The 13,852-nt window shown below is 40.6% G+C and overlaps 1 protein-coding gene across 1 annotated transcript in view; it reads left to right on the plus strand.

Moving 5' to 3' along the window:
- Positions 1-4,835: 4,835 nt before the first annotated feature.
- LOC104527755 (inositol 1,4,5-trisphosphate receptor type 2) overlaps positions 4,836-13,852 on the plus strand; it is a gene marked incomplete at its 5' end in the record, with an annotated part of 47,477 nt that continues 38,460 nt past the window's right edge. The window contains one exon of the mRNA XM_029085827.1: positions 4,836-4,943. Within this exon, the coding sequence (XP_028941660.1) occupies positions 4,836-4,943 (108 nt within the window). The remainder of the gene's footprint in view (positions 4,944-13,852) is intronic.

Consider the following 13,852-nt stretch of genomic DNA (forward strand, 5'->3'; position numbering starts at 1 on the left):
CATGTCTCTGTAATTGCCACCAGATCATAAAATCATAAATTTTAGATCCCTTTATACCATTCTAGGCATAAAACGTCACCTTTACACCCCAGGTTTGGCAGTCTGAAAATGCTAGAGAATGAAATAGATCTCACAGAATTTGGGGGTCTCCAGCCTGCTGTTTATAGCTCCTATTTCTCTGACTCCTATCCTTTTTTGGGCCTAAAACAAAGCCTGGTGAAATCAGCAAGAGTTTGTCAACCATCTCAGCTATGTACTGGGTTAGATCTCACACCTCCAGTGAGGGCTGGGCTACACAGGAGAGCCTTGCCGTTTACAAATTACAAGCAGGGACTGACACATTCTTGTAAATATACAGAAGGGATCTGTGTTTTACAGAGATAAGGGAAAGTGGAGAATTACTTTCTCTTTTCCCAGCAATTTTTCCACACACACACATTGTATTTTGTCAAACCAATCTAGTATCCCAAGTCAATGAGTTATTGACAGGCTGATGACATGAACATTCACAGCTTTAAATCACTTTTTCTTTGAGAACTTTTAAATAACTGCATTTTTGTTCAAGGAAATCTTGACTTTAAAACAAAAGGCCTGCAGGGAATCCATAGATTGTTAATTGTGAAAGATAGGTCTTGTGGTTTTCCATGCTGCTGATCATATATAGAATCCCAGATGACCAGCAGATCTCATTTTATAATCATGTTGCGTGGGGAGTTCAGACTGAGTGTTACTTGTAATTCTGTCACTTATTTCTACTGTTTCTTTATGTCTTCAGCGTTCTTGGTCTGTCCTCAGTCTTTCACATTTTGTACTGTTGCTTTATTACAGTGTTTTCCAAATTTTTGAAGTAAAAGTCTTTCAAGATGAGCAACAGTCCTTCCTTGGGAACTGACTGAAAGCCAAATGATCTTTATTCATATAGCTATTGCCTTACACATCCCCTCTTTGGAAATCACTGTTCCATTGTATGCTATTGCTTCCTTGTCCCTACAAGCCTTGATGAGTAGTAAAATACAGTGTTGACATTTGAAATACTGTCACTGGCATGGTCGATGCGTGAGTGGATGACTGACAGAGTTTTCTCCTCAGAGCTGATTTTTTGGGGGGCCTCTCTGCAATTTCAGGCTCTAGTGATGGGGTTTTTTTGTATCAGTTATGCTTGCCGTGCATTTTCAAGCCTTGCTTTGCAAACATACATGAGGCTGTTCTTTTCATTAGAGTTGCTATTGTCCATGCCCATCCAGTGCCTTGTTCTTCAGCTGCTCCAAAAGATTTGTGCAGCACTTCAGAAATAACAACTGCATCACAGGAGTTAAATATGAAAAGATGTAATTCAGAACTTGCACAGCCTTTACATGCCAGTCACAGACTGTCACCCAGGGTGTATTATCAGCTTGAATAAGCTTCCCATGTTTTAGGTTCACAGTTTGTCACTACATTGTTATTTTCATTGCTGTGTCTTTGATCTCACAAAAAGCTCTGCACTGGTCGAGGAGTCTGTTGACACAGTCCCCTTTGCCCGTGTGGGCCTTTGAGCTCATTACAGGGCAAAGGAAGGATCAAGAAAGCAGAGCTTCAGAAAACATTGTAGTTGCCAAATAACATAGCATTTCTAAAGTTGTTCTGTGTCTTACTGTGGGCCTCTGCTTCAGATCTGAGCTTTCACAGATTGCTCTCCACATCATTCTTTCATTGTAGCTGTGACAGTATTAGTGGTACTTACTTACACACTGTCAGTGTGGAGGAATCCATCCCACGCAGGAATTGCAATACAAGCAGAAAATGGGTGGACACTTTGCCCTGAGGTTACTGTCTGAAGGTCTAGACTGTAACAGGTGAGTGGATACAGAGAGATGGAGAAGCAGGAAGAAATTAAGTTATGAGCGCTTATTACCTAGCACTACTGCTGAGAGCTTGGTCAGTAATCCCTTTTTGTTTTCCGATGTGTCTTTGCTGGCACAGAAGATCCTACCCTGTTCTTCAGATCATTTGGTCTAGTGCCAGTGTCAGGAAGCCCCAGCTATGTGGTGCTGGGCTCCATACACACATCAGCACAAGACAGTCACTGCCTGAAAGCACAGTCTAATAACTGAAGTATCATGAGGACCACTGATGGTGCATGGTTTTAAAGTACATGGCCACTGTTTACCTGAAACCTGATAGTAAAACATGTATTCCATGTCTCAAATCACCAGCCATCTATTAACACACTCTGCTAGTCAGCATTATAGTATGAGCAGGCTAAGAGGGTTTTCCCTTCCATGTGGTGTGTGCACTTTTGTTGCTGATATTTATCGAGAGATACTTTTACAATAAAAATTATGGACAGTTAAAAGCATATCAGGAAGCAATACCTTGAGATTTCATATTCAATTCAAGTGCATTTGTAAAATAAGTTTTTTTGTGGTACTAATGGAAATTTCTGAATCTATACATGTCCTTTTCTCCAAACTGACATAATTTTAACATGAGAAGAACTATCTGTACATCTTTGACTTGTCATTTATTAGAAAAAACTCAGAATCTTAATGGTTGACATTGGAGAAAAAGGGTCAAGATACAGACAAAGTTCCTCTGTTTTACAGAAGAAGAAAAAAGGGGAATATATTTGCTTCTGGTTATGCTAATTCATCACTCCAAGCAGGGTGTGATTGCATTCTGTCTAGTCAGTTCTTTTCTTCCTATCTGAAAGAAGAGATAGAGCCAAAATAAAGGGCATTGGAGATGGACAAGGAAAATAATTGAGTCACAGAGAGTCTTCTGTTTGAGGAGGGATGGGAAAGATAGGGATTGTTTTAATTTAAAGAAGAGACAAATAAGAGAGGACGTGACAGTAGTGTACAGAATGATGAATGATACAGAGAAGGTGAATTGGGCGCTCTTGCCCTATCCTTAAGTGCAGAAACAGAGGGACGTTCAATAAAGCTGAAAGGCAAAAATAGTAACACTGTTTAAATGGAATTTGTAAGCAGTAACTGCCTTGTTTCCACAGGCTCATCTTGTTTCTCCAAGATGTTAGAGCATATATTGAAGGGGATGCAAAAGACCCCTGGAAAATTAATTCAGGTTGTCCTGTTGAGATGATGATGTGGATGTACTGCAAAGACTACTGAATGGATCAGGTTATATGGCTTGTGTGAAGGAGAAGAACTAGTTAGATGGTCTTAATGATCCTTTGTAGCCTTTGAAAGAGTGGAAGTTGCATAAGATATTGCATGTAATGAGACTATCCATACATTTGCTAGATAGAGTTAAAAAGTAACTATTCAAGGCAGAAATCTATTGTTGCTGGAAAGAATATTGTTCTGCAGTTGTCCCCCGTGTGATTCTTTGCATGTCTTCCTGAATATCTGCTCGTGACCCTTTTATGAAAGGCTGATATTCTGCCACATTGGCTCAGTGCTCTGCTGTCAAGGCCAAGCAGACTTCTGTCCAAGAGGAAGTTGTAGGAAATACATTTATTCTTCCTGAATATTCCTTTCTGGTATTCTCTTGCTTTTGGATATTCCACTTACTATTAATCTTTAATTAATAAGTTTTTACCAAGATTCAGAAGAAAATTTGTTTTGATCAGTAGATTCTAGGGAACTTCAATAAACAGAGTAAATTGTAAATATATCTCTTCCCCACCATTCTTAGATAAAAAGGGGATGGTGAAACATGCAAATGGCCTATCGATGAGTGTGATTGCTTTCTGGTTAGATTATTACAGTATCTGTTTAGATCCATTGTTACTTATAGACTTGATCCCTGACAGACTTTTTGTAGATTTGCAATTATTTTCTAATTCCTCGACATACTGCGTTATTTCATGTAGTACAATCCTAACCCGCCTGTGGTGATCATCACTTCAAAGCTTAGTTCCTGCAGTCATTTTGAGTGCTGTGCCTGCCTTGTTTCTAATGTCTGTGTCTAGTCTGTTGTGGTAATGTCTGTGCAATGATTAAGACCTGGATCACATGTGCAAGATAGACTTTTCTTTCCTGCCTCAGTTTCCCCCTACTTTAAAATGGGTGAAACACCTCAGAGTTTCAGAATGAAAACCACTCACTATGATACAGGGAAAATTGCATTTTTTTGTAGTGTTTTCTCGTGCCTTGTAATTAATTCTTTGTTTCTTACCTGCCTAAAAGACATCCTGAATGCCGCTGCTGACATTCTTAGTATTAAACTTTGTACAGCTATTGAGAATGTTAAATATTTACTAGCCAACAAGAACAGATGTATTTTATGAATCTTATAAAGTATATAATTTGTAAAAGTTTGTAGGAGGAGAAACTTATTTGTGTGTTTTTGTGTGTCCACGTATATGCTATGTGTATATACAATACATAGTTAAGAATGTATTTGCCCACCACTGCAGTGCAGCTGCCTCTGGAATGGTTACGGATGTTATCTTGGCAGCCCTGAAATACCATGCTACAAGATGATAAAGAACAGTTTAGGCATTTGAAATTACAGAGAAGATTTAATAGTAAGGGTAATTACGTAGTCAGAGGTATGCAAATTTTATGGCTAAACTTAAGTGAAAAGAAGCATTCAGTCTAAATTTTTGGCATTTGTCAAAAGCCCTCAAAACCCATCTAGGCTGCAGGCTAAGCTGCCTTTCATAAATCTAAGCCGAAGACTTGCTATGACTTTTAAAGACTAAATTATTTCTATTGTTCTCAAGTAATTACATTTTTGTTGTTATCTGTGGAAAGAGCCCCACTGGGTTGAGCATGTAAGTATATGCAGGTGGGGGGAGGAGGGTTTGTGTTACTTAAGTGGAGACGATAAAGCTGAAAACGTAGCAGCATGGCATAAATCAGATTTTTTTTTTTTTCTTTTTCTAGTTGGCTCGTCACAATAAAACATTGCAACAGATGCTGAAGCCAGGGTCAGATCCCGATGAAGGAGATGAAGCCTTGAGGTATTATGCCAATCATACAGCACAGATAGAGGTAAAGAATTGCTCACTAGAAGATTGAATATGAAACAAGTTTGCATCTTGTGCATGGTGTATCACCTCTTTTTAAGCTCCTGAACAGCAAAGCTTATTCAAATAGTGTAGGTTATTTATGAGAAGGAGAAGGTTGAATAATATGCTTTTGGCTGTAGGAGAAAAAGGAATGTGCCTATATGAAAAGTGGCTCCAAATAATAATTTTACAGTAGCTTTCCTGTGTGTTAGCAAACATGTTTTGTTAGGGAAATAATGACTGTGGATAGTAGCTGTGTCATGAAGTCAAGAATAATCTTGTATGGTACATCACTCAAATAAATAATAATGAGTTTCAAAGCCAGTGATGCTAACTGATCAAATTAAAAGTTTGGCTTAAAGAGGTTTTGAAGTGGTGTAGACATTCAGTATGGCTTTTGTTGTAAAGACCAAGGCTTGGCCTGGTTCATCAGTTCTGTTCTCTATTTTAAACTTGCCCCCTGCCATGGATTGGATTTAGATCAAGATCCACAGAGACATTTAGGTTCTTAACTATTATATCAGATCCTGTGTTCTTACAGATTTCATGGGATTATAGGCATCAAGACAGGAGTTAGGCACTGTAGTATCTCTAGTCCTTAGTGACTTTGTAAGGCGGAGAAGTTCTATCATGCAAAGGCAGCTGCTGCGAGAGACCGAAGGAAGAGGAGGCATCTGCCTCCCTTTTGGAAATGCTGTATCAGGTTCAAAATTGTCCGAGTATGAAAACTGTACAGCATGGTTGCACACAGGCCCAGCCTGAATCTGAGCCAATGGTTTTACCTCCAGTGGGCTCCCAGGCTCCATCAACACTGGACCTGAGCTTGCATGCGTAGGGAACAGTCTGATGCAAGCACCTCAGGTCGTTATTGTCCTGGCTAGTCACATTATCCCACCACAGGACAGATGGAAGCTCCATGGCTGTGATGGTCCAGGGGGCAGCTTAGTGCTCCCCTTAACATATTTTAATACTTCGAGTGCTCCTGAGGTATCTCTTCGGAAGTATCATCTGAGTTATCTGGGTAGGTTGTAAATTTAGGCATTAAACAAGCACTATGATCTGCTTTTGTGTGACCAATAGCTTCTTCCTGGTGTAGTTTCTGACATCTGCTAAAACCTTGCGGCTGCAAAGCCTGTTCCTCGAGCAGATATGGAGGCCTCTGCTCTCAGGGAGGCTTTTTAAATGTCATTCTGCAGAGCAGCACATGCAGCCTACCTCTTCATTTGAGTCTCTGACTGAATTGAAGGCACGCCATCAGCTTTCTTCACTCGCCCCACTGGGTTAACTGCTGGTCACATAGTCCCGTTGTACAACTGCTGGCCTGAGACACAGCTATTTATTTCAGACACTCAAAATTGCTTGTTCAGATTTCACATAATGTACAGACCCGTGGGCAGACATGAATGTAGTTGTCCTTAATCTGTAATGCAAATGTGCTTGAATATGTTACTCTTCAAAATAACTTAAGACGTGGTTTTTAGAATGTTCACATACTAAATATGAATTAACAGAGAGAAAGGGAGGCTCTAGAACACAGGGCTGTGACTCGAAAAGTGAAACTCAACCCAGCATTGCTGCTATATCAAGTGAAGGTTTGCTGGTCTTTCACTGGAAGCAGTCCTAGATCTGTTTGGCATTTCCGATATAGCTCCTCTGTATCAGGGTATCTCATTTGTTTGATTTGAAAGTCAAATAGTGGGGTTTTTTCATTGCTGACCATAGGGAGACATGGGTCTAAGAGTTTTCTACCCATTTCTGTATTATTAGTAATGCGGAGTCCATGATCAGAATGGTGAAGCAATTTTGATGACAGTGTGGTGAGATGGAATAAAATCTATCTCACTCATGATAACTCAGTAGGCCCTGAAATACAAACAAAGCGAAACCTTGGGTTTTGCCAAGTAAACAGTTAAAAACTGACTAGATATGGGTGCTCTCTTAGTACCAAGGCACTATTTTTGCATGTGCACCTTCACAACTTATCACAGAAATAGACTGAAGGTGCAAAAAGAATTTCATAACCTGAGCAGAAAGCCCCTGAACTTCTGCACTGTTTACTGAGAGAGATTGATTTCAATTTATCACAAAATTGAAGCATTCTGAATTAGAACATTTTTTATATTTGGGGGAAATTTGGACCTAGGTTTTGCTTGAGACATATATTTGCCACCTTATTTTCAGGTAGACTTTTGTAGACAGAAAAGCAGTTTTACATTGTTTTAGGATTGATTGGTTCAACTTCATTGTAATGTGCAAATAATTTATGCATTAATTTATAAATAAAAGGGGAGATGTGAATTAGAAAAGATACAACAAAATGGTTGGAAAGTCATCGAACCTTAAGAAAATGTGCATTTTATTTATAGATTGTTCGGCATGATAGAACAATGGAACAAATTGTCTTCCCTGTCCCCAATATTTGTGAATTCCTCACTCGGGAATCCAAAAGTCGGGTATTCAATACAACAGAGAGAGATGAACAAGGGAGCAAAGTCAATGACTTTTTCCAACAGACAGAAGATCTGTACAACGAGATGAAATGGCAAAAGAAAATAAGGAGTAAGTATTGCAGTTTCAAAAAATAGCTTCATTATGATAAAACCCTGCTTTTAAGCCTTCAAATTTTTTTTCATTTTAATGATACACTTTTCTCTGTTCACTCCAATACTGCAACGGGCAAAACTGTTCAGAGCTTGAGAGAGTCAGCAGAGTGTAGGTCAGCTGAGACACTTGCATGCCACCATAAAAGAGGCATAATATGGAGCAGTTAGTAATATAAGTAATGTGTTCAAGATGATGTTTTGGACTCCAAAAGTTAAACTGAGGGATGGATGAACTGGGTGTAGTTCCACTAAACTCTATTGAGTTGCACCTAATTAAGCCAAGGACCTTAATATTTAACAAAAACATGTGTAGCTGCATATTTGAGGTTTGCAGATTCCTAAAAGACCAATAAAAAACTTGTAAATGTCAGTCACTTAAAAACATCTCTCACCAGAACCTCAGCTGCTTTAAATCTGCCTGACTCCCATGGAGTCAGTTCCCTTTTGCCAGTTCACATCAGTCTTGCTTGACGAGGCTGCAGTATGTCCCAGTCTGTTAGCCCATACTGGTATATGTCCTCTGGTAGTGGGAAAGGTATATGTAGCGCCTTAAGCTGCTTGCAGATCTCACAGGTGTGGTCAAGATCATGGGTGAGAGATCCAAACAGGGACCTGAAGAGGAGGTGAAGTAAAGCCAAGCCAGGTACCCTGAGTTTCTTGTTTAGTTCGCTGGTGGGCATTACAGAGAATCAAGGCTGCAAACTAATTAAGCATCTACAGTATTCTTGAGGGATAGGTTATATTTTATATAAGTATATATATCCAAATATATGAGTGATGATTTGTTCACTGCTAAAATGCAGGTGCTGCTGGGGTGGCACACATCAGCTGTTGAACAGCTCACAGCAGCATTATGCAATTGATTAGGAAGGATGTGAAGAAAAGGATCTACGGTGAGAGCAGCAGGGAGTTTGGATAGTCATAGAATCGTTGAATGGTTTGGGTGGGAAGGGACCTCTAAAGGTCACCTAGTGCAACCCCCCTGCAGTGAGCAGGGACATCAACTAGATCAGGTTGCTCAGGGCCCCAGCCAACCTGACCTTGAATGTTTCCAGGGATGGGGCTTCTACCACCTCTCTGGGCAACCTGTGCCAGTGTTTCACCACCCTCATTGTAAAAAATTTCTTCCTTATATCCAGTCTAAATCTTCCCTCTTTTAGTTTAAAACCATCACCCCTTGTCCTGTCACTATAGGCCCTGTAAAAAATTTGTCCCCATCTTTCTTATAGGCCCCCTTTAAGGACTGGAAGGCTGGTATAAGGTCTCCCTTGAACCTTCTCTTCTCCAGGCTGAACAACTCCAACTCTCCATGAAAGCAATATGGATTAATGTAGCATCCTTAACGTGAGGGAAACATGAATGTTGGCTGCAGTTTTTATAAATGTCCCAGGCTATAATTTTCAGAGACAGTAGTAAGTTTTCAGTGTGAATCCTATCGGCCCAGGTTCCGCTTCCCTTGGTGGCACTGTAGGAACTTGTCTGTACTGAGAAACTGACCAGGTAAAAGTTGAGAAATAAATTATTCCAGAAAAAAATCTCTATTTCACAGTCTATTTGGGAATAAAAGTCACTATATTGTAGCAAAATTACTCTAGTAACTAAATCATATCTGTGTTTTTTGCTTAATAAACACAAATAAAAGAGCCCAACTCTACACTTACATAGACCAGACCTGCCTAATGCTGTAAGCAAAGAAAATTGGTTTATTTTTATTCAGAACAGAAATTCCTCAATTCCTTTCATCAGTGGAATGGCCCATAAGTCTTCATGTAGGTTTTTTTTATTTGAAAAGATAATACAGGTTGAGGCTTGGTTCTTTCTTTAGCCAAGTGACTCTTAGCATGCAATCTGCCTTGCTTAAATTGACGCGTGTCATTTGCAATGGCTCCAGATGCTTAAATACCAGCAGCCAACAGCATAAGGTTATCACAATGAAATCTGAATATTTACCTAATCACAATTAAAGTCTTTTTAGACTAAAGCCTGAAACAGTCATATGCAACTGAAGGAGTCTACTGTTTATAAAAAGTTAGCTGCAAGTCAAGAATGTGCTCTGTGTACTTTCAGGAGGCTCTTGGTGCTTTAAAATCTAATTAATAGGAATACATTGTCTTCAAATAAACCTCTCTGGCTAGAATTTTTTTCACATCATTGCACACAGAATCTTGTTTTAAACATTCATTTAAACATGTTGTAATGCAGTCATATATATGAAGTGCTTGCCTGAGGCTTAGTACCCTCTGATCTTGTTCCTAGCCTTTTTGCTAATTATGTGACTCTGGACACAAAATCTTAACCCTGTTTTGCCCTATTTCCCTTTTTAATGTTTTCTAACTAGGTTATAGGTTCTTTGGGATATAGACTATTTTTGTGTATTTGTACAGCACTTCACATATGGAGATCCTGGCTTCATTTGAGTTCTTTTAAGCAGGAGAACAGAGCTGTTGGTCAGCAGGTAACCTTGGATGTCTGAGGATCATGCAGGAAGTAGTCAGCTTTCCAAATCCCAGGCAGACCAAATTTTACCTGCTCCCCAAAGTAGATTAAGATGTATTTATAGAATCATAGAATGTATTGGGTTGGAAGGGACCTTCAAAGGTCATCCAGTCCAACCCCCCTGCAGTAAGCAGGGACATCTTTGCTAGAGCAGGTTACTCAGAGCCTCATCGAGCCTGACTTTGAATATCTCCAGGGATGGGGTCTCCACTACCTCTCTGGGCAACCTGTTCCAATGATCCACCACCCTCATATTGAATAACTTTTTCCTAATATCCAACCTAAATCTACCCTTTTATAGTTTAAAACCATTGCCACTCCTCCTATTGCTACGTGCCCTTGTGAACAGTTCTTCCCCAGATTTCTTAGGCACCTTTCAGGTACTGGAAGGCCGCTATAAGGTTTCCCCGGAGCCTTCTTTTCTCCAGGCTGAACAACCCCAACTCTCAGCCTGTCTTCACAGGAGAGGTGCTCTAGCCCTTTGATTATTTTTGTGGCCCTCCACTGGACACACTGCAACAGGTACATGTCCATCTTGTGTTGAGGGCTCCAAAGCTGGACGCAGTATTCCAGGTGAGGTCTCACCAGAGCAGAGTAGATGGGTAGAATCACCTCTCTCGATCTGCTGGCCATACTTCTTTTGATGCAGCCCAGGATGCAGTTGGCCTGGGCTGCAGATGCACATTGGTGGCTCATGTCCAGCTTTTCATCCACTACTACCCCCAAGTCCTTTTCCTCAGGGCTGCTTTCCAGCACATCATCTCCTAGCCTTTATCGATAATCAGGATTGTCCTGTCCCAGGTGCAATACCCTTCACTTGGCCTTGTTGAACCTCATTTAGCTTGACAGAGGTGGGAAAATACCACTGTTCTGCAACCTTGCCTGTTCCATTGTTCTTTGAATAATGTCATCAATGTACGTGGTCCAAATGGGTCATTTGGATGACTTGTTCTGGGTCTTCTTGTTGACTGGCATGCAGAGTGCTAAATTCTATTTCCTTGCTTGACTTTGTGTCCCCATGCACAGAGGCTGCAGTTTCAGAGGCAGGTGAAAAGACTCCTTTATAAAAGATCCAATCCTAAAATCTTAGCAGAGGCGAAACTCCCCAATATAATAAACTGTATTGGGATCTTTGGGTTAAAGGCTCTGCTTGAAACTATGTTTTATGGCAAACCTATGTTTAGTATTTGTCTATTTTAGTTAATTTTGCAGATCTGCATATTTTCTTCAATTTTCTTCATTCATCAGTATTTTTTTAAATTCCTTTGAAGCCGTTACTGATTGAGTTCTTGCCTGCTTTCATTTCATTAATTTCTGCTCTTCTCCCCTTTCTAGACAATCCACCCCTGTTTTGGTTCTCCAGGCACATCTCTCTCTGGGGGAGCATTTCCTTCAACCTTGCTGTGTTCATCAATTTAGCAGTTGCTCTTTTCTACCCCTTTGGAGATGATGGAGATGAAGGCAAGTAGAGTTTGTTTTTATTTTTCTTTTTAAATTTAGGTGCTTTCAGTTCTAAGGTAATACACTTATGTAAAACTGCACTTTCAGGTATGCTTGTATCTGCAGAAACCATTTAGCTACTTTTAAGTAGGTACCATATGTTGTCTGAAATGTAGTAGTTGATCTTCTGTGTGTCACATATCCCGTGCAATGTGAATTAAAATGGACAGAACATAACTGCTGACCTGAAGATTATCAAGATCTGAGCTAATTTATTTTTTTTAATATTGACATATTGCAGTGTACTACTGCACACACTCAGTTACAGCTTCTGAGCTAAAGAGGGATTCCGGGCAGCAGAGGAACTGAGATTCTGTGAAACTGACCATTTTCAATGACTTGCAGTCTCAAAAACATATGGAATTGAATGATTTGAAAACTTGCTTGTTAGGTTTTGGCTGTTTTGTTCACTGGGTTAAAAGGACATAACTGTTGCAGAGGATAAATGTGTTATATAAAAATACGCTTAAAATCTGTGATTCTGTCTCTGCTTCATCACATGTTACAGGAAATATAGCAAATAATAAATGTCATTAAATAAAGGCAGCAGACTAGCGGGAGGCCTCTCTGAATGCAAAACAAGCTTAATTGGGATAAAGAAGACTAAATAGTTCTGAACACTGGTAATGGGAGTAGAACCATTCACCTCTGGGACTTTGATTCATGTCCAGTCAGTAATGTGACTGAAAGTCACCTCTGTCTGATGGCATGTGAACTGGGCTGGTGGAAGCAGTCCAGTTTCTAGTAGATACATGTGCTTTTCACAAACACCCGAGTTGGCACCAGCAAACATTCCTGTTGGCTGGCTAAACAGAAAGGCAGCAGATTAAAGTATACTGGCATGGAGACCATGTTGCCCTTTCACCCTATGGGGTGGTCTCTGCAGGTCACAGCACAGGCATCTCCGCAGCCTTGTGTAGCAAGCTTTGCAGGGCCGTGCCCTGGAAAAGGGAAGCGTTTGTACTTAATGCTTTCCTGTTTGTAAACTGAACACTCACTCGGAGTGCACACACATCACAGCCTATGCAGGATAAGGGAAGAAATAAGAGTTAAAAATAAGCTTTTTAAACTACTAAATTTTAGGTAATTTATACTCATGGAAATCCTCTGGTCTGCAATCAGTAGGTATTAATACTTATTTTGAACTGCAGATTTATATAGTATTAGTTTAAGTGGCCCCAGTAATCCAGTGATTTCAGTGATAGCACATTTCAGGATTCCAGTTCCTAGTGCTTGTAAAAGCAAAAGCTGAAGGTTAAACAATATAGCCAAATGGGATTAGCAGGGTCATGGAACAGCCTCCTTCCTTCCAGCCTCCCCCTCCACCAGAACCTCAGAGGCAGGGTTTGTCTCCCATTTTTCCCCTTCACCTTGTGTAAATCTTCCCATATTCAGATGTTGGAGGTTCCTGGGCTGATCTAATCATCCCAAGAATGCTGCCTTTTAGTAGTCATCTGCACTTCTTACATTATATGATGTAAGGGAAATTGTGCTGCCGATGAGGACGCTCTGCCTTGCAGCATGCATGTCTGCACAGGGTGTGGGTCCTGTGAAGTGAAATTGTTTGACCTGCAAGAGGGAAGAAGAAAAAATGATTTGTTAAAGAAACACTGAGTGATTTGGCCTCACCTTTCAGGTCCACTTGGAAGTTACTTTTTAGGATCCATTAAAAGTTTCCAGATCTCATTGGCGAAACTATCTGATAGAGCCGACTTTGAACCTCCTGCCAAGGATATAAACACTCCTGAACTTTGGAAAAGTTTGGATGCCACCTGAATGTTGAGGCTAGGGCCTCATCTCATTGTTTTTTAATCCGACTGATGCTGCTCAGCTGTGTATCTGTTGCCAAAGAGGTAGCATGATTTGTATTGTGAGTCTAGCTAAATTTTCTATTCCCTTCTCCCCCGTCACTGACCTCTCAGTTCATCCGATAACAATAGAAGTCAGTGTACAAGTGTGACAGTGCCCTGAGATCTGAATGTCTTTTTTATATCACAGCAACATGGTGTGTTTGCACGGCTTTAAGCAGAGAAGAGAGGGGAAAATAGGGGCATTGCTCAGAACCTGGGGAGAGCCTGGAGCCAGCATCTTGCAGAGCAGCAAAGAGACTGACTCTGAAGGCTCACGTACCTGCAGGACCTCAGCAGGACCTGGGACCCGCTGCCTCCCCAGGAGCAAGGCACAGCTATTGAGCTATTCTGGGCGGTGCAGATGCTGCCTGTTCCTGCCCAAGTCCCCGTGACTGTTTACCGCTGCAGCAAGTGCCTTGCTCCCGTGCAGAGGCGGAGGTTCC

Source organism: Antrostomus carolinensis, unplaced genomic scaffold (assembly GCF_000700745.2).
Source record: "Antrostomus carolinensis isolate BGI_N321 unplaced genomic scaffold, ASM70074v2 scaffold10480, whole genome shotgun sequence".
Lineage (NCBI taxonomy): Eukaryota > Metazoa > Chordata > Aves > Caprimulgiformes > Caprimulgidae > Antrostomus > Antrostomus carolinensis.